The sequence below is a fragment of the Drosophila albomicans genome, chromosome 2L (genome assembly GCF_009650485.2).
Source record: "Drosophila albomicans strain 15112-1751.03 chromosome 2L, ASM965048v2, whole genome shotgun sequence".
In the NCBI taxonomy this organism is placed as follows: domain Eukaryota; kingdom Metazoa; phylum Arthropoda; class Insecta; order Diptera; family Drosophilidae; genus Drosophila; species Drosophila albomicans.
The window spans coordinates 14,378,472-14,403,810 of record NC_047628.2 but is presented as its reverse complement, the minus strand read 5'-3'; the positions used below and the strand labels follow the sequence as shown (position 1 = coordinate 14,403,810).

The following is a 25,339-nucleotide window of genomic DNA, read 5'->3' as shown; positions in this document are numbered from 1 at the left end:
AACATTCACGATAACATTAATTGCATTAATAACTATTTGTAGCGGCCTTTTGTTAAAGCAGCGCGATAATGATTTAGATATGTTGGAATTGAAATTCAAAAGAATTGCGTGTGACGCCATTGAATTAGCCATATTTGGTGATAATGATAATATAATAATTATCAGCGATTCTTTTTTTTTTTTTGGCAAGAAGTTTCATAGTATAAATAAGACTGCTACAAGGCAAATTTCAATTAGTATAACGAAAAAACTCGAAACTTGCATACAATGGCTGGTAAGTGCGAATACAAAATGGGTCTTAAATTGAATGTATAAGTATCGTTGTTAATTAAAGGATACTACTTATTGGCAACTGTGCTGTGCTTGGCTGTGGGTAATGCCCTGGCAACCGCTGTCGTCCTCGAAGGAACCTACAATGTTACCCAAGTGTGCACCATGGTGAAAGCTGGCACTCGCATTGGAGGCACTCAATCATGCGATTATTTCTATACGTGCACATCATCGGGGCCCAAGAAGGCAACCTGCGCTACGGGTTACACCTACAACTATAAGACACAGAGCTGTGTGCCCACTGGCCAGGCGAGCTGCTACTATGGCCTGGCGAATCCATGTGCCGGCAACACTGGCAACAAATGGGTGCCTCATGTGAGCAATTGTCAAGCCTGGTATTGGTGCAACGACGATAAGATTGCCGGCAACGGTGAGTGTGCTGATGGACTCAAATTCGAGAGTGCCACACAGAGATGTGTGTACGGCAGATGCAGCAGCAATGTAGCGGGATCTGGTGACGTGTCGATCTGCAGTGTGGTGCCACCCAATGTGTACTTTGGTGCCACCGATAGCTGCAAGACCTGGAACTACTGCAGCGACAGCGGCGTGCTCTCAACCTCTGCCTGCAACTCAAGTGTAAATAATTGCTAATTGTTTTTGGTTATAATTTGATGATTTATTCATGACCTTCCTTAGGCATTCATTGTATCCACTGGTGAGTGCGGTTACAGCTCGTATCCCGGTGCCTGCGACAGAGTTACCAGCGATCCAGTGCCTACAACCTGCACCACACTGGGCACTAAGCAAGCTGATCCCGAGGTGTGTGGCAGTTATTATGTCTGCGACGGCAGCATCTTCCAGTTGAACAAATGCCCCACTGGCGCCTACTATGATGTGGCTAAGGAGACGTGTGTTTTGCGCCAAACCGCTGTTCCCATTGCCACCTGCAATCGCTGTCAGGATACTTACATTGGTTTTGCCAATGCTGTCGATGATAAACTGTGTAACTCGTATTATTACTGCGAGCACGGCGAGCATGGATCGACTTCAACTTGCCCAACTGGTAAATATTTCAATGAAGAACTTCAAGCATGCGATGACGACAATGACTTGGCTACATATGTGATTGATAATGGCGCCTGCTCCGGGGCTAAAGCAACAGACTCCAGTGAAGCTGATGAGGATTCTGCGGAAACAAAAGAGGATACCAAAGAAGAATCTACAGAAACCAAGGAAGCTTCAAACGACACAAAAAGTGGTGCTAAGTAAGCGCAATAAACAACAAATAAATAATCAAAAATCCTAATTACTCGCTAAGAATATTGAGTAACAATAAAAGAGCAGAGCACAACGTCCAACATTTTATACATATAAAGAAAAGACTAGACGCTAACTTGAAGTTTTGTATTTATAATAGGTATTTTAATAATTTATGATTTAGTTTACGATAATCAAAATAAATTTATGTTATTAATAGAGAAATGTAATTCTTATTCTATGACAATTAAATAATAATTATTGTTTCACAAGAAAGTAAAATATTGATATTTGCCAACTACACATTTATCATAATATAGTAGTATTGACATTGTGGGCTTCACAACATTTTTGCAATCAATTCTTAACTGTTGCAAAAGTCAATCGAATGGAACCAATAATATCTACTATGCAGCATTTTTTTTCACTGCACTCTTACTTTGAATTCCGCATAAAAATTGATGTTGAATATTTCTCGCGTATAAAAATTGAATTGAATTTTTTCCTTTTTACACACACCACACCATCAGATGACTTGTTAACTATTTTTCACAGTACGATATAATGAATATATCTCAGCGGGTTTTTTGCGTATAGTTTTCTATCGGTGAATTCACATTCCGAAATGAGGGCTGCAGCACAGCACCGAATTGGCACATCCAATCGAGCGTGAATCGCACCGTTATCAATATTATTTAATATCGTTGTGAAAGTAAACTTTCACCCCGCTTTTTTAAGCTTCAGAAAATGTGACAGGCGCTAAATAAAAAAATACGAAATTGGCGTGGAAAACTGTATGAAATGCAGCTGAAAAATGTAGCGAAATAAAAAAACCAAATACCTTAATAAATTACAAGATAAGAATAAAAACTGAAAAGATTAAAGTTTATATTAATAACGTTGGATGGAGCTAATACACGTTGAAGCAGAACAATTTTTGTAATAACCTGTCACTATGGAAGGAAAATAATTTATCTTATTGCAATAATTTTGCTTATTTGCTTTATGCGCATATTTCGTGGCACCTTTTTCATGGTAGAATGTTTACTTACAGCACAATTCCATTATGTGCTTTGTGTTTGACGCATAAATACGAAATCCCCAAATGTTAATTCAGTTAAAAATTGCCACCGTTGGCAAACGACAAAAACAACTGGCCGAACTGTCAGTTGTTGGTTGTCCTCACTTGCTGCTCTCAGCTGCTGTTCGCAGTCAAATCTCAGCATGAAATTCATTTCGGATTAAATTAAGGATTAAGGTAACTTTTTCAAAGGTATGCTCTGCAATGGGCATTACAGGCCAGCTCTCGCTCGCCAACCAGAAATGTTACGGCATTCTCCTTTCTTCTCTTCACTTCTCGTCTTTGCCATTTTTTTGTTTCGTATTTTTAATTCCATTTCAGCTGCTGTGTGGCTGCTGCTGCTGCTGTTGCTGTTGCTGGATGTTGGATGAGGTAGTTGCTACTCTAGCCTTGAAAGCTATACGGACTACCGTGGCAAAGCGCTCTTAAGTATTTAAGCAAATTTAAAAACTTGTTAAGCTCCATAATGAAGCAATGTTGTGCATTGTACGGCATCAAGTTGGGTACATTTTATTGGCTTTCGTCGCTTGGCTAATAATGTTGAGCATTAGCCTCAACTCATTAGATTTTCGGCACTTTCTTAACATTCGTTTTTTGTTTTTATTAATTAGCTGACACGCATACTGACGGGACGCGCCCATTAAACGTGGTCCTCAATGAGTTCAGCTGTTCAGCTGTTCAACTGGCCCCGTAACCTGTACAAAGATGTGTCCTAATGACATTACAACAATGGCAGCCGGAATGATAATGAGCCCAGCCGAGCAGCCAAGCAGCCAGCAGCAGTGAACCAGCCCATGTGGCAACTTGAGCTTTAGCTCGTTATGGCTGCTAAATGCCGCTCATTTCATTTCAACAACTCCATTAAAGCAACGACAAAGAGCAACGCACAAAGAGGCGACTCCCCGTTTCAACATCCTCTGCCAGGTTGAATCTTTAGTTCTCCAGCCACCTGTCACCTGGCACCAACAACAGCTGGTGCGGTTTGGGGCTCTCTTCACAAGAATTAAAAGCGGCCTCAACAGAAAAATTCATTTATATATTTTTGACCTTTTTATTTTTTTTGGTTTTGTTTTCATTTTGTGTTGATGGCCCTTTGTGTGCTTGATTTAAATGCTTCTGCATATTCTTTGCGTTTTTTTTTTGTTTTAACAATAGACGAAAATGTTTGCACTTTAAAGGCTCTCGAAAAATAACAGTAGTAATTCATGCTGTTAGAACAAAAGGTGAAATGCATTGTATATGTTGTTTTTATTTGCCTTTCTTCGCTTGTAAAGTTCACAATGCCACGTTGCGTATGAGTAATGTCATTTGCAAAGTTGAAAGCTGAAAACTGAAAGAGTTGCATACAAAACTAACTATAGCAATTACGATGCCTTGCATGCCAGCTAAATGAAGTGACTTCTAATGAGTTTCAAACTAGCTAAAGGCATGAAGACACACATTCTATACGTTGCTGTAGTATTATACTTAACTAGAGACACATGTCGAATGGCTTTCGGTTTCGTCATAAATCTTCATTCCCGACAACGTGCATCATCATCATCATCTTCGTCGCCGTCTTCGTCTTCGTCTTCGTCTTCACATTCAGCTCGTGATCTTTGGCTGCCAAATATTTGTTTCTTGAGCTTCCTCTTTTGTTGCCAGCTTGATGTCGGTTTATGCGTCATTTATCATGCGAATCTCTTTACTTGTCACATTTTGACGCTGCCACTGTTGCTGCTGTTGCTCCGGTTGCTGCTTCTGCTGCTGCTGCACCAATGATGAATTTTCAGTTTTCAATGCGACAGGGCCGAGTGACAAACTGACTGGCAGCGAATGCAACAATGACTGACGACCTGACAAAGCGATCCCAGCCACAGCACCGCATCAGTCACATTAAAGCCTGACTCTGGTTTATCTCTCACTCTCGCTTTCCTTTTCCCTTTTGCCGTTCATACAAATAGGCGCAATAAATATGCGCCTTGTGGGTCCTCATCTCAATCGATTCGCAAGCACTTTTAATTTCCGTCAAAAATTCACTTTACAACATTTTTACACCATGAAAGAAAACAGTAAAAATGGCAAACAAACCGAATAAATGTGATTGTTGTCAAGTGCAAATTCAATTGGTAAACAGAGAAGACCGGACATATAATTGAATTTGCACAAATTTGCGCATTACTCGTTGATTTCATAATGAGCCGCAAATCGCATGCATATTTTATAAGGATAATTGGCTCAAGCTCTCCGTCAATGACACGGAAGTTGCATGTCAAATTGAGGGTATTGTTTTATTATTACCCCGGTTAGGGAGTTGAACATTGGAGTTTGGTTTCAATGGAGAATTGTTTCACTGGCAGCGTTATGATTGAAAATAATTACGCGTAAAACTTCAACAATGCAAATTTAATGACTTTTATAATGATGGCGGTTTGGCATTTGTTATTGCAGCTGTCGCTGTAGTTGGCGCTGTCGTCGGCGCTGGCGTTTTGCATCCTCTGGCTCATTGTGCAAAACTTCTACTACCACTATTCACAAGTAATTAGGTGCATTCCATCTACCCAGCAGTGAAGACGAATATCAAAAACTTTGTGCACTTTTGTCGTCCTTATTTCGTGTGGAATATTATTAATATCTACAGCGATGTTGGACGCAGCTAGAGGCAAAAATACTTCTTGCACACTTGTGGTATAATGATGGAAGTTTTTTTACGTTATTTTGTCATAATTTTAAGTACAAATATTAAACATTATCAACTTTACTTTAATCGCAACAATTATGTAACTCCTTTGCAATTACGATAATGATTTTTTGTGCGCCCTTTTAAGTGCAATATTTGTGCGCAAATATTTTTCGGATTGACATTCATTTTGCATTTGCCTGATTGACGTACGTATTTTTATTGGTTTACGATATTTGTTTTGTATTGTGGGCCATCATTTGATTAACGGCAAATAAATCAAACAGTGCAACATTGCATTTCACTTGTTTAAATTATAATTTAAATACCAAACACATTTAATGAGCTATTCGCAGCACTTTCACCCTTATGTGCCCCTATTGCAGTTCAACTTTCCTCTCGCTCTGTTGCTGAGCGCGGGCACAAAATTTATTTATAGTAAATGATTATGGTGCACACATGTCAAATGTTTTATTTAAGTGAATTTTAAATGCCTACAAATTGCCCCGCCTCATTGTTCGGTTTAGTTTCGGTACGGTTTTTGTGTTTTGCATAAACATATTTCATTTGGGCTTTAACAAATTTATTTGCCAACGTGTGTAAAAGGGGCAGCAGCAACAGCGCAGCCGGAGAAAGAGCCACAGCCACGCCTTCTAACCCACCAGCATGCCAGCATGCAAATAGACCCATAGCTTTATTTATGCATGCCAGCCAAGCAGGCAAACAAACAAGATACATCAAACGTGCCCGGGTCCAGTAATGGTAACGGCACCTCAAATGGTCTGGGCACGGATCCTGCCAAAATCGTCCTAAAAAAAGAGAGAGCAAAAAAATTGTTGAAGTAGTGCAAAGTTTGTAACCTGCACGACGACAACATACTCTCTAATAATTTAGGAAAAATACTTATCAAAAAACATAGTTTGCTTGAAAAAATAAAAATTTTTTATTATCAATTCACCTTAACTGATTTATAATCCTTACTTCTTTTTTTTATCTGCTGAAATAATTCAATATTAAAATAACCCATTTCCTCAGCTGAGATGTAGGGTGTAGAAGTTTAAGGACATGTGTTTGCTGGGTGGATGTGTTAGTCTGTGTGTGTGTGCTGCTGACGTGTCCATCCTTTTTAGCCAACTTGCTCTTTTCTGTTGAAACGTGTAAATTTATAATTAAACGCCAACACTTTTTTCAATGCTCCAAACTGGACATACAAACCTCACGCTTCTCCGGCTTCCGTTTCCTCTATCTCTCACTTTATCGCTTCCACACTCTTTCACTTTCTATTGCTCTCTCTTCTCTCTCTTCTATCTCCTTCTTTGTTTAGCTGTCTTGCTTTTGGAGTAACAGTGGCCGAGCATTTGTGCTCAGCGTTCGTTTCGTTTTTAGCCATTTATGCGGAAATCTTCGTGTAAGCACTTAATTAGTGGTAAAAGTTAAACAGCCCCAAACAACAAAAGCAGCTGAAAGAGGCCCAACAAAGAACAACAATAACAACTGTTTTGTCGGGTGTATCCTGGCTGACACCGGGTCGGGGATTAATTTATTTCATTTGACGCAGATTAGATTAAATGGCACAAAGGCTCTGCATTTCCCGGCTCGTTGCACAGCGTCTAAAAACTTTTTCAACTCTCTCTCTTTCTCTCTCGTATTCTCTCTCTCTTTGTGAGTAGCAAATATTTTCATTTCTCTCTTTTTGCCATTTTGTGGTTTTACTGAATTACGATTCTACACAACTCTGTTTTGCGGCATGCGTGTGTGTGTGTGTTTGTGTGTGAGTGACTATAGGGATATTAGGGTGTCAAGTGCCTGATGCTTGATGAGGTCAACTTCACATATGGCTCGGCTTGACTCGTAGGCTTAACAATTTGCAACGGTAATGAGTGGGGCTATCATATTAATAAGTTTAAATATAAATGCCCCTTCATGATATGCAAATTTTCATAGCATACTTTTCAACAATGTGACTCGTTATGGCATTTTGGCATGCTCTCCCACAAACACACACACATACACACACACCCCAACTCGCACACGCACACTGTTTGTTTGCTTAATCCGAAAAGCTTAACAATACGTGATTTGTATCTGAGGCCATTTGCACGCATGCAACAACAACAATGGCATTAGCAGCAATAACAACACTAATTACAACAATGCACTATGGGGAAAAATTTGAATTTTTCGACAATTAATAAACGCCACAATTCATGAGCATCACTAAGCAAAATTTTGGGATGTGGATTCTTAAAAATATTTGTATATAGAGGCGTTAAAGAGGTTTTTTTTCAAAAATAATATGATTGAAATATAAACTCATAAAATAAACTGTCTAAAATAACTTAATATTGATAGTAAAAGGTTCGTTAGTTATTTCGAATTGCTTTTAGTTTCTTTTGTAGTTTGCAGTATATATTTGTAGTATTATAATCGGTTTGCAGGAAGTGAAACTTTCCTTGCAAGACCCTCAAGAACAATAAACATTCGTATCTAATTTCCAATATTTTAACACTATAATCTGTGCTTTCTCTACTAATTCTATGAATTGTTTTCATTCATTTTTTTTTAGTGCAACACTTTAAGTCAACGAATAACGTATCATAAAATGTAAGTACTTTAAATTTAGTTCCAAAAATATCTGAGGATCTAAAATGTCATTAAAGTTATGAAATAATTGTTATAAAATCTAGACTTACTCCATAGTGCACTGGATTTGATAAGGAACATGCTTCGTTGAGCGCCAAAAGAAAAGATGAACAACAAAAAGAACAAAAACAAAAACGAAAGAAACACAAAAACAGCAGCGATTATTTGAGGATTTATTTATAAAAATGACTCAACCACAACAACTTACCACGCCCACTTGGCAAACCCGCTTGCGGCGTTTAATTAACTTTTACGACGGACGGACAGACGGACAGACACACAGACAGACAGACGGACATGCTAGATCGTCTCGGCTGTTGACGCTGATCAAGAATATATATACTTTATATCGGAGATGCCTCCTTCTACCTGTTACATACATTTCCTGTCGGCACAAAGTTATAATATACCCTATGGGTCGGTATAAAAACGAAAGAAACACAAAAACAGCAGCGATTATTTGAGGATTTATTTATAAAAATGACTCAACCACAACAACTTACCACGCCCACTTGGCAAACCCGCTTGCGGCGTTTAATTAACTTTTGCACAAAATTGCGCGCAACAACTTTAAAACGATAAAACTTTTTATGAGCTGCTCGCTTGGTTTTGCAATGCATTTTGTTTTGCGCTTTGTGTGGTGGCCAAATTACAATATGAATTTTAGTTTGCTCGATGAAATAAAGTACCATAAACTGCCAGCAGCGGAGAAACCAACTAACACATATCTTTCAATTTAAATAAATTAAATATAAAGTCAAATAATAAATAAATAAAATTATTGGAATATTTATTTGATTTTGACAATGAGTAGTTGACTTGTTTGCGTTGTCTTCTAGTATACTATATATTCCCCTGTTGGAACTTTTGTTTACTTACAGGGTATAACAATTAAACTTGTGGTACTTATACCCGCATATAAAGCAACAACGCCATCACGTCCAGCCCAACTTCGTGGTTGACTTTTAAATTGCATAACTGTTTGGCCCAGCGCTGTAGGTCAACGTGGACGAACGATGACATCTCAAAAGTTTTGCAGCCCAGGTGACATGGCCACCGACGACTTCAGCTGCATTTTTGCAGTCACTGTGGCACTGTGTTGCTGGCCCGCGGAGATTTTTCAATGGTTGCGTCAAGTTGGCGGCATAAATAAACAACAACAAAAGGCAGCAGAAGCATAATAACAACAGCAATAAAAGCAGACAGCGATGACAAGAACGGCAGCCATTTTGCGTTGGCAAATGGAAATAAACCGCACAACGGACAACTTTTACCTCACTCTGTTAATGGGTCAATTTATCTGCCGCTGTTGCCTCGACAGTTTACAAAATGTGACAACAGCAACAGAAGCAAGGGCAGCAAAAGCAACAGTCAACGATAACAAGCAAGTTGAGCGCTGCATACAAAATTAAACAAAAATTTAAGCGTTTTGCATGCGCTTCGAAAAATTTGAAAACTTTCCTCATGAAACTATTTTCCAATTTTAATTGCAACTCCTCACGGCATGCTATCTATGATGATCACGCTGGCAGAATGCCAACAACGCTCTAATTAACTGTTCACTTTATTTAGTTGTCATTTTGGTATATTCTTAATTGTTGAGCAGCATTTTTCGATCTTACAATGTATATAATCTTGAAGTTTTCTAAGTTGTAGAGTTATATGAGCCTTGAGGTCCAAAAAAGCCAGCAAAACAATAGCAATATTACAATTAATGAGCCCTTTTTGCAGAAAATCTCTATAGTTTATTATTTTGGTCATATTACGTATACGTAACATATTTTCAAACTTGTGTGGTTGACAAAGTAATAAAATACTTAACAAAATAAAGTTTTTTATTGTTGTGAAATTTTTTAAAATACCAGGGAAATAAAAATAATAAAATAAATCAATTAATTCTCTAGTTTAATACTTTTTGACTCTAAAACTTTCTGGCTAAAATCAAATCATTACATAGACAAAAATACTCACAAAAATTCCTGCAAATCCCACAACGCTACAAAAGCTGTACAACAAATGAAATAAATGAGAAAGAAAAAGTGCCAGAGTAATTAATGACAGGCATCTGATGACCTACGCTACTGCGTCTACTTAAAGGCACAGCATTAACTATAAGCACACAAATGTTTATTGCTGAAACTAGAATTATATTAATGACAGTATCAAACAATTTTAATTAGACCATTTTCAGCAGTGTCGAAGGTCAGCGAAATATCTCTCGCCTTAATGGAAAAATCATAGCAAGAGGCGGAAATTGCAATTAGTTTTTAATTCTCTCTAAACTGAAGCTCATTAATAAATAATCAGTTTAATGCGTGCCGTTAATGAAATAATAAGTCGAAATTAAATTCGAATAATTGAGAACGTAGCTAGAAGGCATTTGATAAGTGAATTAATCAACGTATTCGAGCATAAATTTCGTGTGTGCATGCGAAAAATGCAATAGAAACATTTATCAGTCAGTTAAATTATTTGCCCACAATTAAGTGAAACGCTGGCGCGTGTGCATATAATTTATGATTTCATTTAAACAACTGAACTGCGAGTAATTATGCGACCGCACACAAACACAACTGTTCGGACTCTCACACACTCACACAAACGCACTCATAATACACACATCACTCATACGCGCCGCAAGCCCAAAATTAGAAAGCGTCGCGCTTTGCGTCCGCAAATCGGAAAAGAGAAGGAGGAACGGAAAGCGGAAAGCGGGGTCGCCATCAACAGTCCGTATTAGTTGACCACAGCTGGGAGTCCGAGTGAGAACTTTGCGCCTTGGCCCTGAGAGCCAAACACCACGAACCACACACACACGCTGTGGCACTCATATTACGTATACGCGCTGTGTGCGGCACAAGTGCGAATTAATGAGCAGTCGTTGTTGGGCTTATCTGAAGCGCTTAATTTGAAGCGATTCCGTTTACTTTGAGTAGGCGGCTTTAATTTGCATGTTTGTTGGCACGAAAAAAACAAGCGAGAATAAAGTGAAATGAAATTAGGCCTTGGCTATATTAACAATTTATTGATTTAACACTGAAACAAAGAGGCAAGCCCAATAACCGTTAACCGTCCTTGCGCTGTTATGTCATTGCGTTAAGCTGCAATAATTACAAATTACAACACGTTCATTAATAAATGGACGCGTCACAGTAAAATTTAATTAAAATGACGCGCAAACAATTTTGGTGAATATATTTTTGTTTTTATTTTCATGTTTATTTTGTTGTTTGTCAACGTCAAAGGCAATTGCCAACTTTTGCAGAACCTGTTTAAAATGTGGAAAAATTAAAACTATTTTGTGAATTAATTTCTTTAATCAAATGAATTTTTATTGCTTCTCACGCTTTGTTGTCGTCGAGAAGTTTTTTGCCATACATATGTTGTGTGTTAAATTATATGAGTTCAATTTCCTTCCGGGCTTCTGAAAATCTGAAAGTGTTGTATGTTATGTATGTAAGTGTGCAGTTTGATGTCGTTTATAATATTTACTTATGCTTATTTTACAAGTACATAGTTTGCGTTTTTATTGATAGTTTTGCTGACATTTACGAGAGTTTATTTTGCATTTATTTAAACTGGATCTTTCAACTCTTTCGACTTGAATGTGTTTATAATTTTGCTCTTCTTTGCAAATTGCAAATACAATTTGTTAATTGAGGAAAATGAAAATATTTTGAAAATAAAATTAAATATCCGATATACTATATAATATATATGTACACAAGAAGAGCTAGCTGAATTTGCATTTTGAGAAGCGCAAATTGCTCTGCTCAAATTAACAACATAATTAATTAATTTATTATTATTACGACTATCCACAAACACCCTTACAGTCAGGATATTTCAATGCTTACAGCTAGGATGTTACAATTAGACTAATCTCTCTCTCTGTAAGGGTATCCGATCGTTGACTAAACGAATATCGCTTATATGGATTAGTTTGCATTTGTAATTGAGTTTTTTATTGTGATGTGATTCATTTTCATTCGTTTTTTTGCTGAAGCGTTGTGCAAAGGGAAAGTGTTAAATTAAATTAGTACATCGATTAATGTGAACCAGTAATTTAACACATTTGCAATTACATTTATAATTATTATGTATACTTTGTTTTTTTTTCATGTGTGTGTTGTTTTTCAATAGCAGCGATTTATAATGTAGTTTGTGTGTTTGTTTTTATTATAGTTTCAGCCTATCGTTAAATGTATTCTCGTATTTTGTCATAGTTATTGTTACATAATGTCATGTATATATATTATGTGGTTTATACATATATGTATATATATATATTGTACGCTATGCATAAATTAAAACTAAATGTCACTGTTCATTGAGGGTCATAAAGTATAACACCTTTTTGCAATGCCATTTTACACATAAAATTATCGTTATCTATCAGTGTAATTATGTACAAGAAATGTGTTTCACTTAATTATCATGATGTCATTGGTTGTAGTTGTTGCTGCTGCTGCTTTTCTCGCTGTTGCTCTCGATGTTGTTGTTGCTGTGTGGGTCTGCTTATTGATTGCCTGACATCACAATTGATATGCACTAAGGATAAGTTGCCGGAGCCAAGAAGCCAACGCATCCATCGCACCACAGCGCTGGCGACCAATGCCAGCACAAGGCTAAAGTTGAGACTGCCTCTCCGCTTCAGGCAGCTTCCATTTGCGCCGCTCTTCTGCATTGCAGCCGGACTCTCGTCTGTATATACATTGAAAGATGGCGAAAAGAAGAATGAAGATGATATGGCGACTCAGCACAAGAAAGGCATTAAGTAAAATAAAAAACAAAGTATGAAAGCTACAGTCGAGTGTTCTCGACTGTGATATACCCGGTAGAGATTTTGAATAACAGTACCATAAAAACATTAAAAGTATCACAAATGGTATATTTGGTATATTTATATAGTACTACATTGAAAATATACCATAAATATTTTCAGCCAAAGCAACTAAGACTCGAAATAAGTAGACGTTTTTCCTATACAATTTCCTGAATAACTCCGACAATTTTTTTGTGATCGCTATCAAATTTCAAGAATTTGAAATACTATAGTTATTATTGTATGTACCAAAATTACGCTTGTTATTAGATGTTTATCGACTTGCGGGGGCGGAAGTGAGAGTGGCAAACATTTGAAACAAACTTGATCTGCATGCAACTATAAATAGTGCTGTCAAAAATTATATCTCTCTTACAGTTTTTGAGATCTAGGTGTCCATACGGACAGACAGACAGGATAGAGAGACAGACAGTATGCCTATATGCCTGTTATATACATTTCCTGGAGCCAAAAACTTATAATACCATTCTACATTATGGGTAACGGGTATAAAAAAACACAGAAAATACAACAAAGTAAAAGAGATGAAGCTGTTTCTGACGGCCAATCCACTTACCATTAATGACATTCACCACAACGCTGGCCGCCTCCGCAGTGGTTGGCATGCACGTATAGTTGCCGGTGTCCAACAGCTGTGCATTAGCAATCCGTAATCTGCAACATTAAAGCAAAGTTTAAAGCAATTCACAATTGACAGAGAGAGAGAGATAGAGAGGAAGAGATAATGGGGGGCCAATCAGAGTTTGCCACCACATGAATTCAGCTTCATTGATCAAAGTTCAAAGTGCTGGCGTGCTGGAGCATTGGCTATTGAGCTGGAAACCAACAAGCACTTGAAAATGCAGACACCTTCGATACACACGCTTGCAACCAACCACACACACACACTTTGTAGACCAGCTGACAGCTGCTTGTGTTGACGGCTGAATGCAATGCAACGACGACTTGAGAGTCTCTTCGTGTGATTATGATGAACACATTCCTAAAATCAATAGAACTCACTCTGTAGCATGCTGCCTGCTTCTTGCACGCTTGCTTACCTGCTCTGCAGTTTCTCTGCCAGCGTTGATTCCATAGAGATGCGTTGCAAATCGATGGCTGCATCATTCGGATGCGCCACAAAGGGCGTTAGAATGTAGGGGCCGCGATACCAGTAAATTGGTCCAATATCCTGTACAGCACTCGCCGGTTGCTTCACATGGCATGTGAGCGTTATAACGCTGCCCTGCTTGACGTACAAATCCGATGGACCGGCTATAATCGCTTTGGCATCTGGCGGTGTTACTGCAAAATGCCAATTGAACGTGCGAAAAATTGATTAATGGCATTTCCAAGGTGAACACACACACACACACACACACATACGCTAATCGAGTAATGCTTCTCTCGTTACACACTTCCCCTCCCCCCAAACACTGTTTACGGTTGTTAGGCATGTGGCCAAGGCCCAGTCAGTTGAAATTTCATTGGCATGACGACAATTCAAAAGCCGACAACGACGACGACTCACAATTTTCATTTGAGGAATCAAAGATGCCAGCCAGCCACATGCCGCATACAATACGAGAACATCTCGCATAGCTAGAGTACTTTTCACCTGCGATAATGTGCAGGTTTCACAGTTTTAACGAGTGTCAGCTACGTGACACAATGTGCGCCGCCCAAAATGGCTCTTAAATGAAGCAGATTTTGAGTAGCTAACAGAACAGACAATTCAAGAGACAAACAGACAGACAGTTGGAGAGACCGGCATTAAACACAAATTGAAGTTTAAGCATTGAACTTTATTGCTGCATACTTTCGTGCGCCAAATGTACTTTAGAAAGGCATTTTACGATATGCTGGCGGAAGAGATTTAAACACTGCAGATAAAGCTTAGTTCGGCTGACAGGCTGACTTAATTTCTTTCGGTTGATTTACTTCATGACATAATTTAGTTATCAAGGTGGAAATGAAATCAATTGAAATGCACGTAAATAAAATTATTTTCGTAAAGCTAAAGCACAAATCATTAATTATCTCTTCGAATAGCAATATAATGGAAATTCATATTAATAGTTATGAAAATAAATAAGTGCACATCAGTCAAACTTATTGTGAAACTAAATAGCGTGTGTTTATCTTCTTAGCTTTGACAAACTTATGACAGCTGTGAAGTGTTCAATATCTTTGGTCTTTTGGGCAATGTAAAGGTAATTTATTTTTACTACCGGCATAATTGTTTATTTTCCAGAAACTCAATCAGTTTAAAGGGCAATATCATTTCACATATCTAGCACGGAAATTCGACAAAATAAACATGAGTGAGACAGCCTAATATCTTATCTCAATTGCGGCGAGTTCAACAGAAATTATCGAAGATAATTCGCTGTGAATTACTTAAAGACATTAAACGACAGGCTCGTGAAAAACAACTGTTTTGTTACTGGGTGCCAATGAACTAAGAGCCAGAAAGTTAACCACAAACAAAACTAAAGCGATATGAGGTGACTAGCTGACTAACTCTTGTTGTTTGTGTTTGCAGCGCACTGAAATCGGCTTTACTGTCTACTACATAGCGAAGCTATTGCCATTGCTATGGCTACAGCTTCAGGCCATCATCCTACTTCTGGTATCAACCACTCGACCCCACTGCACATCATTAACAACGTCAACATTTGACTTTGCTGACTGGCTGCTGTTAGCCAAACTGTCGGTGGACGCACGAAAAAACATTAAACCAATTTTCAGTGCCTATAAGTGAGTCAGTCAGTTAGTCTAGCAGGCGAGCTTTAGGGGGCGACTGTGCTCTGCATTTGTCTCTGTCTGCGGCAGCTGGCAACTGGCAAACTGGCACAACAACAGCCACCAAAAACAACAACAACAACAACAGAGAGACCTTATCTCGCCCCCAAAATCATGGGCAATATTAGAAAGCCACGCATTCTCGTACTCGGGAACAGCCATCAACGCAACGCTGTGGACATAATGGTTCCGTTTCATGATGCCACACTCACACATACATGCTCTCTACTTTGTGTGTGAATGTGTGTATGCCAGTCACAATAACAACTAGCTAACAACACTTAAAATGTGTGTAAAATGCGCGACAGCAACAAGAATTGTTCCAGGCAACCAACAGCTTCATTGGCCTTGCCACGCCCTCACAAACAATGGGTCAATGATACACCAAAAGCCAACGACAACAATGAAATGTCCAACACACAACCCACCTAATCCATTCTCCCAGTTATCCCCATCGTCTACCAAATACACACAAAAATGTTAGAGGCTTTGTGGTTACAAATTTTTATGTGCTAGTTTTGCCATTTCATTTAGTTTTCTCGCCCAGTCTTCTCACTTTATATTTATATACCCTGTAAACAGATTGCATAGATAGGCATTGAACTCAATTGAATTATGGGCACAATTTTGTCATAAATATTATCTTCGCTAATTGTCTCCCACTCAGTTGAAATAGTAAAACGAAATATTTTCCATTGCGTCAGTTAATATTTGTTATTCTTTGACAAACTAGCTTACTACACGTCGAGCACTCTCAACTCGAGTATGCTTGTCTCTCGATTCTTTTCTTTTTATTATTATTATGTGCCTGTTATGGCCGGCATTTGATAACACAAAGACACACAGACCAGACGAGAACAATTTCCTGAAATTGACTCTTCAGATAATGGCCACCTGAATGGCGACTGCTTCGCCAGAGCTTCGCTCTGTTTATAAGCCAGATTTTCAATGTAGATATTTCAAGAGAAAATCTATTTATACTTCCAACTAAATGTGCCCAAAGCAAAATAAAGAAGAATCCAAACAAATGCAAAATCAATTAACATTATGCGCTCAAATCAAATTTTACTGTAGATAGAAAAATTCTTTAATAAACTGCCACAACTACCATAACAAAATAAAAATACAATCTTCAACAAATGGCGTAAAATTAGTGTGGAAATGTAGTTTTCCTAAAAATTCACATCATAGTCTGGAAAAGCTATCTACTAAGCCAAATTAACATTGCAGCGAAAGAGAAATTCATGAATGTAACAAACAAAAAAAAAGAGAAACTACATAGCGCAGATAAATGAGGAAAACGAAGGCAAGCGATGAATAAAAGTGAATTTGTCCTAGTTGCAAGTTTTTGGGGAACTTGCAACAAATGTGAATATGAATATGCAGGTCAAATGAAGGGTTTAAATTGTTGCAAACTGCTGAAGATATGAAAACACAATTTTCAAGCATTAAATCACATACTTTCACGGTTATACTCATCTTCCAAAAAAGAAATGTACACACAAATTATATAAGAAGTTTGGGGGAAACTTATTGCATGATTCATGTCACAATTCGTGCAAACAAAAGCAATGTTTTGCATACTCGAAAAAAGCGAAATCTTTGTTTGCCCTCAGCTGAGTTGAGGAATGCTGTTCATTTTTAAGGAAATCCTTCCTCTTCGTAGCATTTTTTGGGCGCGTAAGACCGGTGACAGAATATTTTATCACGCTGCCAACTGCAGAAGCCAAACGTGAAATCTGCGCTCAACAATTTGGTTTTTTTTTTTTTTGCTTGCTTTTGCTTTTACTTTTGCCTTTCAAATCATTAGCATAAATTTTTCTTGGCATTGCCGCGACTTCCCGTCGCCGGGATAAAATCCAATTCAAAGTGCTATGCGTGGGTTAACGGAATGAGGAGGACGAAGAAATGGAATAGATTATATTTCATGTACTTTTGCGACTCTTGCTGCAGTTTGCTGCAACGTGTAGAAAACGAGTAGATTTTATAACGGAAGCCAGAGGATGTTGCAGCGTTGATTTGACTTTAAAAGATGTTGATGAGATTTGCGTTGAGTTTGTTATAAATAAACCCTCGGTTGGCTGCTGCCAGCCAATTTGTGTTGCACGTTGAAAATTCCCCAGGTGCTGCCAACAGCTAACAGTATACTTGTGTTAAATCTAGCATGTCAAGACATGTGCGCCAATTTTCACAATTTTCACACACAGCAAAGATGTGAGCACATTTTTACGTAGGTATTATTGAATCACATGAATGGCCGTCAAGTGGGCCAAAAGTGGTCAAGTAAACGATTGAATGCACATTAGGGAATACATAACAACAGCAACCTCCCAACGAATCGGACTCAAAACGAATCGTATTAAATTGAATCAAAGTGAATCAAAAGCAAACTAAACCAATCTCCGCAAAACAAGCAAGCAAACAAACAACAAAACACAACACAACACACGAAACGTGCATTTGAGATTTCCAGACTTTCAGCTAAGCAATTTGATGGTAAACTATTCAATAATTTCAATTAACTTTGCCAGCAACAACAGCAAGCGAAAAATAAATAAATAACTAAGAGAAACTTTCGGACATGATGACAAACATTGAGCTACAAGTTGGCTTCTGGACTGGGCCACACAACAACAGCAAAAAAAGGCGAAAATAAAGTTTGAAATCAATTTTACGTACATGAATGAAACATGAACGTGCATGCTTTTGTGTAGCAATTTATAACAAACACGCACACTAACTCACTACAAGGAGTGTCTGAATACACAGGAGAGAAGAGCAACAGCAACAGCGACTTGAAGCTGAGACGCAAAATATTGCCTGCAACGGAAATCCATTGTAGAAAACTTGTAAAATGCCAAAACAATGGTACGAGATCGTGGTGTGAACGTGCAAAAACACCTCAAAGGATGCCTGCTACACAAACCCAGACACACAAACCCAGACACACACACCCACGCACACACATACACACACTCGCTCACAGTGAAACCCGAACGCAGACAGCGTAACGCCCTCGGGGCCACGCCCTCATTGGCTGGTGTGTATTACAGGCAGCATATGAATTTAGTATTGAATTTAAATGCAAATTGCGTTTGCATGCAAAACGTGTAGAAAAATAGACAGCAAAGTTTCGCTACCACAAAAGGCAGAGTTTCGCTCTCTCTCTCTCGCTCTCACTGCGTACCAACATAAACTCGTATATGTATGTGTGTGTGCAGAGTATATATATATATACGTAAATGCCTGCAAATTGATATACCCAAACCATAGCGTTGACCTACATTAACGTTTCTAACTGTACGGACTACACGACGTATACGTACTCTAATTGATGAGGCGCTGTATAAATTGGCGTGCAAATGACAAGATAAACACATCAAATTAGCGAACTGGCTTAGAGCGGGTAATTGCCTAAATAACTTTAAATAAATAAATTATAATGTGAGTAAATTATATTTTAGAAACAGTTTAACAAGTGAAAATTGAAAATATAATAAAAAAGCACTTAATAATAATTTAACATTCTGAATTAAAACAAATAAATTTGTGATTATAATTGATTGAAAAACGTATAGTAGCATGTTATATACAACAAACCATTGCGTTAAAACACTTTAACGTTTTTAGATATAGTACTACAGAACGTACACGTACTTTAATTGACTGGCTCTGTATAAATTGGCGTGCAAGTGACCGATAAAGACATACAATTATCATACTCACTTAGAGCATCTAATTGTCTTCAAATAAATAATGTGAGTAAAAAAATTAAGATAGTTTAAAAACTGAAATTTATATTTTAAATCAAACTATTAATAACACTAAAATTAAACATTTTAAACGGATACAAGAAAAAATAATGATTAAAATACACAACACAATTTAATTAAAAATATTTTAATAGCCGCTACCCATAAAGTAGAAAGGTAATATAACCTTGTGCCTGCAGCAAACTTATGTAACAGTTCGAAGAATGTATCTTCGACATGACTACAACTTTTTTCAAAACTTTAGTATACAAAAAAAATAATAATTTCTAAGAACCAAATTAACAAACAATCTTTAAGTTCTATCAATTCCTCTATCTCAAAGTCGTCAACACAAAGTTTGGAAAATACTGTAATATTAATCAAATAAACAATGTATTTAATAGCTCAATAAGGACAATATATAAATATGGTATATATCTAAAAGCCGCTTACATTTTAATCTAAAAAAGCGCTTTCAAAATAAGTGAAGAAAATTCGACTAACTTTTAAATTGAGCATAAAACAAAAACCCCCATTTAATGTTATATGTATATACATATAAGCAACATTGTATCACATTTACACACACACACACATCAATGTTGCAATATAACACATGAGCAACGGAAACTTTTGCGAAAACCCGTTGCTCCTTTATGCGCCTTCAGTCAGCGACTGGGCAAAGTTTGTGCCCAATTTAAAAGACTCTTCCCCTGGGTGGTGTGTAGTATAAAAAGTTACAAGTCGCAAGTTGCAAGTTGCAAGTTGCTACAGCTGGCAACCTGCAACTCGTGCAGACGACGACGACGACACGCTGACAATGCGTATGAATCGAAAATGGAAATCAGAGTAGAAGAGAGAATTGCAATGCTGCATGCTGGATGCTGGATGCTTTTGCTTAACTCACCTATGACATTCAGGCGGAATGCCATCGAAATCTTTGGCTCCGTATTCACTTGGCACTCGTAGATGCCGCTGTCACGTGGCTGAGCATATTTCACATGCAACGTCCAATCCTTGGAGTCGGCGGTGCGTACGACCTGCAAGCACACACAATGCATAGATAAATCGCTGAGAGCAACTAAGTTATCGGAGACAGCTGGGGCTGAGAGGCGGGGCTCTAGGTGTCCTTGGGCAAATTTAATCAATGCACACAAGTTGGGCAAAGGCAAAACAGCACAGGAGCAAGCACCGAATTGCATACGCAATTAAGCCGCCTTAGCTTTACAAATGGCCAGCGCATGCCTCTTGGCCATTTAATAAGCTAGACGAGCTCAGACACACAAACAACAGTGGTAGATGGCGATAAACTGGCACAGAGAGACAGGGACAGAGACAGAGAATAAGTAGATTACGTATACGCACCTTAAAGCGTTCGTCTGATGTGTAGGTCAGAATGCCTGCAGTCAGAATGTGCAAATCGCGTTTCCTTATCCAGGATACCTGCAAATAGAACAGAGACACACAGAGAGTGAGATAGATTTAGTGAGCCCAGGCAAGTGCAGGACAAAAGGACGGCAAACGCCTAAGTCAATTTTAAAAATTGCTTTGCCCTGTCCCCAAAACGAAAGGGACGAACAAAGCCCAAATAAAGGAGGAAAATTTAATAAACCGAACAGCAAAATGAACTACAGAACAGAGAGTAGAGTAAAGTAGAGTATAGTGGAACAGCAGCGGCAGGTAACAGAAAAAAAACTAACTAAAAAACTTTCTGCAAATACTCTCACCGTCTGTGGAACAGCAGCAGCAGCATCAGCATTGGCGGCAGACAAAGCGATTTGAAAGGCACTCACACACTGAAATGCTGTGAGCAAAGCCTGCAACGGAGCACACAGAGAACGACGAAGTGCGTGCCCAAAATGTCAGCGGCTTAAACTTGCCAAAGCCTCCAAAAAATGGTGGCTTCAACCGAAAAGTAATCTGCGCGCCTGCCGCAGGCAAGCCAAAACTTTTCGCTACTCCAACAGACATGAACAACAACAAAAAAAAGAATTTAAAAAAATACGCCAAAAAAAATAACATCGAAAAAAAACACAAAAAAAAGACATAGAACAAAGTGAAATACAAAAAAAAGAAGAGCTCAAGCCAAAACTAAAAGTGTCAAAGTGGCAAAAGGAAATGCCGCTTACCCCTCATAAAAAAGTAAAAACGAAAAAGAGGAAGAGTAACAAAAAGGTGCTACTAAATCTGACTCAGCGTGGGAATGGATGATGACGAGCTTGTTGATGAATAAGGTGAGCTGGCGCTGCTGCTCTTGCTGGACGACGGCGATAGGTATTCCACGTCTAAGTGGATTCACAGAGCAAGGCTAAAGAAGTCGCAGCAAAAGGGAAAAAAAAACCGAAAACAAAAAATGAAAGGGTACAGCAAAAGGACCGTGAGAAGTAGCAGCCAGCAATGATAGATTAAGCAACTACGTTCGCAACTTAAACAGCTGCTTGAAATTCATTCAAGTTAAGCTTCAAACTTTGTACCTTAACTGACCTTCGAAATTATTTAGATTAATGATGCCAAAGGTACAGAGAGCACTATTGTTGGCTTCTTCTTTTTTTGTTAAATACTTGACAAAACTTGTTAACGTTAAAAGTTACGATGCCTATCAAACTTAAAAGCTGTAAAAATGTATCTTTTATTCAGATTTGAGAAACAGATACTTTGTGTCCTAACGAATTTAAAGCGTTGCCCTATCTTAAACTCATTAGTGTAACATTTGCAATCGGATATTAAATAAATTTCTCAGCTTTCGGCAGAAGTAAAATAACCATCAAACTCCAAGGATTTAAGACCTACAGCGTTCATAAAATATATAGTAATTTAATCCGTGGAGAAATAACAAATTTCTCAAACAATTTATGCTTCTGGTGGCAACATTATTTGTTACTGAAATGCTGCACAAAGGTTATATACATAATTTAAGTTTGATGAAGCAGCAGCAGCGGCAGTGGCGGCGAAAGTGCTCGAAGGACTTTCAATGCTATTTGTAGCCACTGTTTGAAAATTGTTCACACAATTCAGAGCAATTGAAGACCAAGTTATGTTACAAACGACCACCAAGCAGACCGCCCTACGCCCAACGCCCTCCGCCCTCAAGTGAAGTGTAAAGTGCAAAGAAAAAAACAGAGAAAAAAACAAAGTTTAAAGTTGATGAAGCAGCGTAGCAATCAGTAGATACAAAAAAAGAAAAAGAGAGTGATGAAAAGAAAGCTGAAAAAATAACAAAATTAAAAATGAAGTAAGGGTGGCTGAGCAAAAAAAAAATATAGAAAAAAAATGAAACACAATGCAAAGCCATAAACTGAACTTTGCTGGCGAATGCCAATGGACTGACAAAGGAGCAAGAAACAGCATGAGGGAAGAGAGCGAGCATAACGGAGGGCAAGCGAACGCTGGAACTCTGTCATTCAAGCAAGAAAATTACCAAAAGATGTGATGAGAGATGATGGCAAGGACAAAGCACAAGCAAGCGGAACCGGAAAACGATACGAGTAGCTGAACAAACTGACAAAAGAAACAGAAAACTGAAAGCTGCTGCTGTAAAAGAACAAAAAAAAAGCCAACGTGAAACTTGGCGACTTTGGCGGTAACTTGATTTTCAGCTTGACTAGTTTGCCTGAGGCAGCGGGGTCAATATTTGCCTAAGCGATAGTTAAAAATCCATAAAGAAAAAAAGTGAAATATATTTATGTGTAAGGGAAAAGCATTTTGAGATAAGACCGCCCACTTGACTCACCGATTTATCGCGCAAATTGTCAACGCGACAATTGATGGCTGCCGTGTGTCCGGTTCGTGCCGTTATATTCCTGGGCATGCCAAAGTCAAACACTGGCGGCGGATAAGTTGTCTCGTCCACTTGCTCATCGAGCTCGTCCAGTGCATTGTCAAACTGAGCCACATTGTTGTGGTGCAGATGGTGGTTGCCGTTGACGTTGTGGTTATTCTTGTTCTTGTTGTTGCTGTTGCTGTTATAGTTGTGGTCATGGACCAGTGAGGCGATATATACATCATCCACTGCAGGAATGGAGGGCAACAGTCCGTTGTCTAAAATGCTTCCAGCTGCAAAGGGCAGAGAAGAGAAGAAGAATTGTGAATTGAATAAGCAAATGTGCTGAAATTGTTGATTGAATTGAATTGAAAGCATTCGCATTGCTGCCAACTATCGATAGCTGGATCAGAACTTCATTTACAGCTTAGGCCGATACATAGATACACATAGAACACACACACAGTGCATGCACATAAAACCACTTAAAGCTGAATGAAGAGATTGAATATACTGGCAACGATAAAGGATGAGAGCATCTCTATGCCTCTTTTTAACTGCAAATTAATTAAATGCCACTCAATGCCTTGGGCAACACGAGTAATAGAGCCCCTTCACAATAGTCTCTGTGTTTGTGTGTGTGTGGAGATAAGTCAAATAGCTGTGCAAGTATTTTTCACTACGCTCATTTATCTCAAATATGCCGCAATAAGAATTGGATTGCGAATGAGTCGAGGTGAATGCAACGGAACCCCCAATGAAATGACGTGCGGAAAATGCTCGTTATAATAATTACGAAAACCATATGGCCCAGCAATTGAATGATTTCCTCTCTGTTTGCCCTTTACACACACTCGCCATTTGCCACTCGCCACTCGCTGCTCGCCCACACTTCAGCTAAACAACGGAAATTGTTTTTAATTAAAATAAATGAGCGCTTTAATGGCCACTGCGGCCGGAAGTGCACATAAACCAAGCCAACTGCTCCGCTGTTTGGCTGTTATTGTTGCGCCTTTTTGGCTGTTACCTTTTTTTTTTTTGTTTTTGTTGCCTTACAGCAACGCCTTTGGCTCAAGTGGTAAACATTTTTGACAGCAGCGCACAAAAATTACTGTTAATGAGTGTTTCGCGCTAGAAGTGCTACAATTAATAGCAGCTCAATGATTATGTGGGGGAGCTGTGAATCGAATGCACACTTAAAGTTAAAAAGTTTCAATTGAAGCTAGCGATTAAACTTTGTAAGTGCAATCAAAATTAAAAGCGTTTATTACATAATATATTAAATAAGTACTTTCAATAATGTTGTTAATGGTAAGCCGCCTATATTAAAAAAAAAATAAACACAGTGTCTTCAATTTAATAAGTTATTTAATAACGATTTGAATATGCTTAGCCAATTAAACAAAATAAGAAAATTACTCACAAATAATTTGTGTTGCAAATTTGAAATAATAAAGCTTAAACAAAATAATATAATTTACAATCAATTTAAAAAATAAAAAAAAATAAAAACTCTATAAAACCACAAATTAATTTTCCATAGATTATATTTATTTTATTTTAGAAATTTGTATTATTTTTATATTCTCTAGGGTGAATATTTTGACTTCCAAGGTATATTTCGAATTCATCGATATATTTGTTATTTTGCTGGTCCATTATTTGGTATATTTTAAAGAATTAATTTCGCACTTTTTTGATTTTATAAAAAATGAGTAGAGGGTATCTAGTGTAGCTTTATAATATTTTTTATTTCAATTTATTTATTTATTAATTTTAAATGCCACAATTTTAGTTTTCAAAAATGTATTTTTTAGGATTCAAGTAAATTGTCAAATTTAATTTAATTTCATTTAAAATCATTTGTTTTAAAAATTTTACAATTTCAATTATTTGGTATACTGTTAAAAATTTTTAAATGTAGTAAGCCAAATTTAAATCAACTGACATCACGTTCAAATTTCCTCGACGAGTTTGTCTGTATTTATTCAATGCATAACCTTTAGCTCCCATTGACCGTTTAGCAAAGTTCAAAGTTCACATTGTTGCGTGAATAAATTATAGACGCATATCACTCTGCATATGTATGCACTTATCATGGAAGCCACAAAAAAAATTCTCTTTGGTTTAAATATTGTCATGTATTATCCATTTTTAAGTGCAACACTTGGCAGACAGATTCTTTCGCATCCATTCTTCATGTTTTGCTTTTCCCAGTTTCTCTCGCTTTGAATTCCAAAGTAAAATGCATTTTGCATTTTTTCTTCCATTTGTTTTTTTTTTTTTT

General features: G+C 37.7%; 2 protein-coding genes across 2 annotated transcripts in view; one reads left to right on the top strand and one right to left on the bottom strand.

Annotated features, from left to right (window-relative positions):
* The first annotated feature begins 248 nt into the window (after positions 1-248).
* LOC117564667 (peritrophin-48-like) lies at positions 249-1,697 on the top strand. Its single transcript, XM_034243531.2, has 3 exons — positions 249-274; positions 335-906; positions 967-1,697. The coding sequence occupies exons 1-3, from the start codon at positions 268-270 to the stop codon at positions 1,537-1,539; spliced, it is 1,152 nt and encodes a 383-aa protein (XP_034099422.2). The 5' UTR covers positions 249-267; the 3' UTR covers positions 1,540-1,697.
* Positions 1,698-11,216: 9,519 nt separating this feature from the next.
* Positions 11,217-25,339, bottom strand: part of LOC117566145 (uncharacterized) — a 75,075-nt gene continuing 60,952 nt past the window's right edge. The window contains exons 3-8 of the mRNA XM_034245631.2: positions 23,023-23,345; positions 20,658-20,735; positions 20,200-20,332; positions 13,797-14,040; positions 13,313-13,410; positions 11,217-12,614 (exon numbers count right to left, since the gene is read on the bottom strand). Of these exons, the coding sequence (XP_034101522.1) occupies positions 12,346-12,614; positions 13,313-13,410; positions 13,797-14,040; positions 20,200-20,332; positions 20,658-20,735; positions 23,023-23,345 (1,145 nt within the window). The 3' untranslated portion in view covers positions 11,217-12,345. The remainder of the gene's footprint in view (positions 12,615-13,312; positions 13,411-13,796; positions 14,041-20,199; positions 20,333-20,657; positions 20,736-23,022; positions 23,346-25,339) is intronic.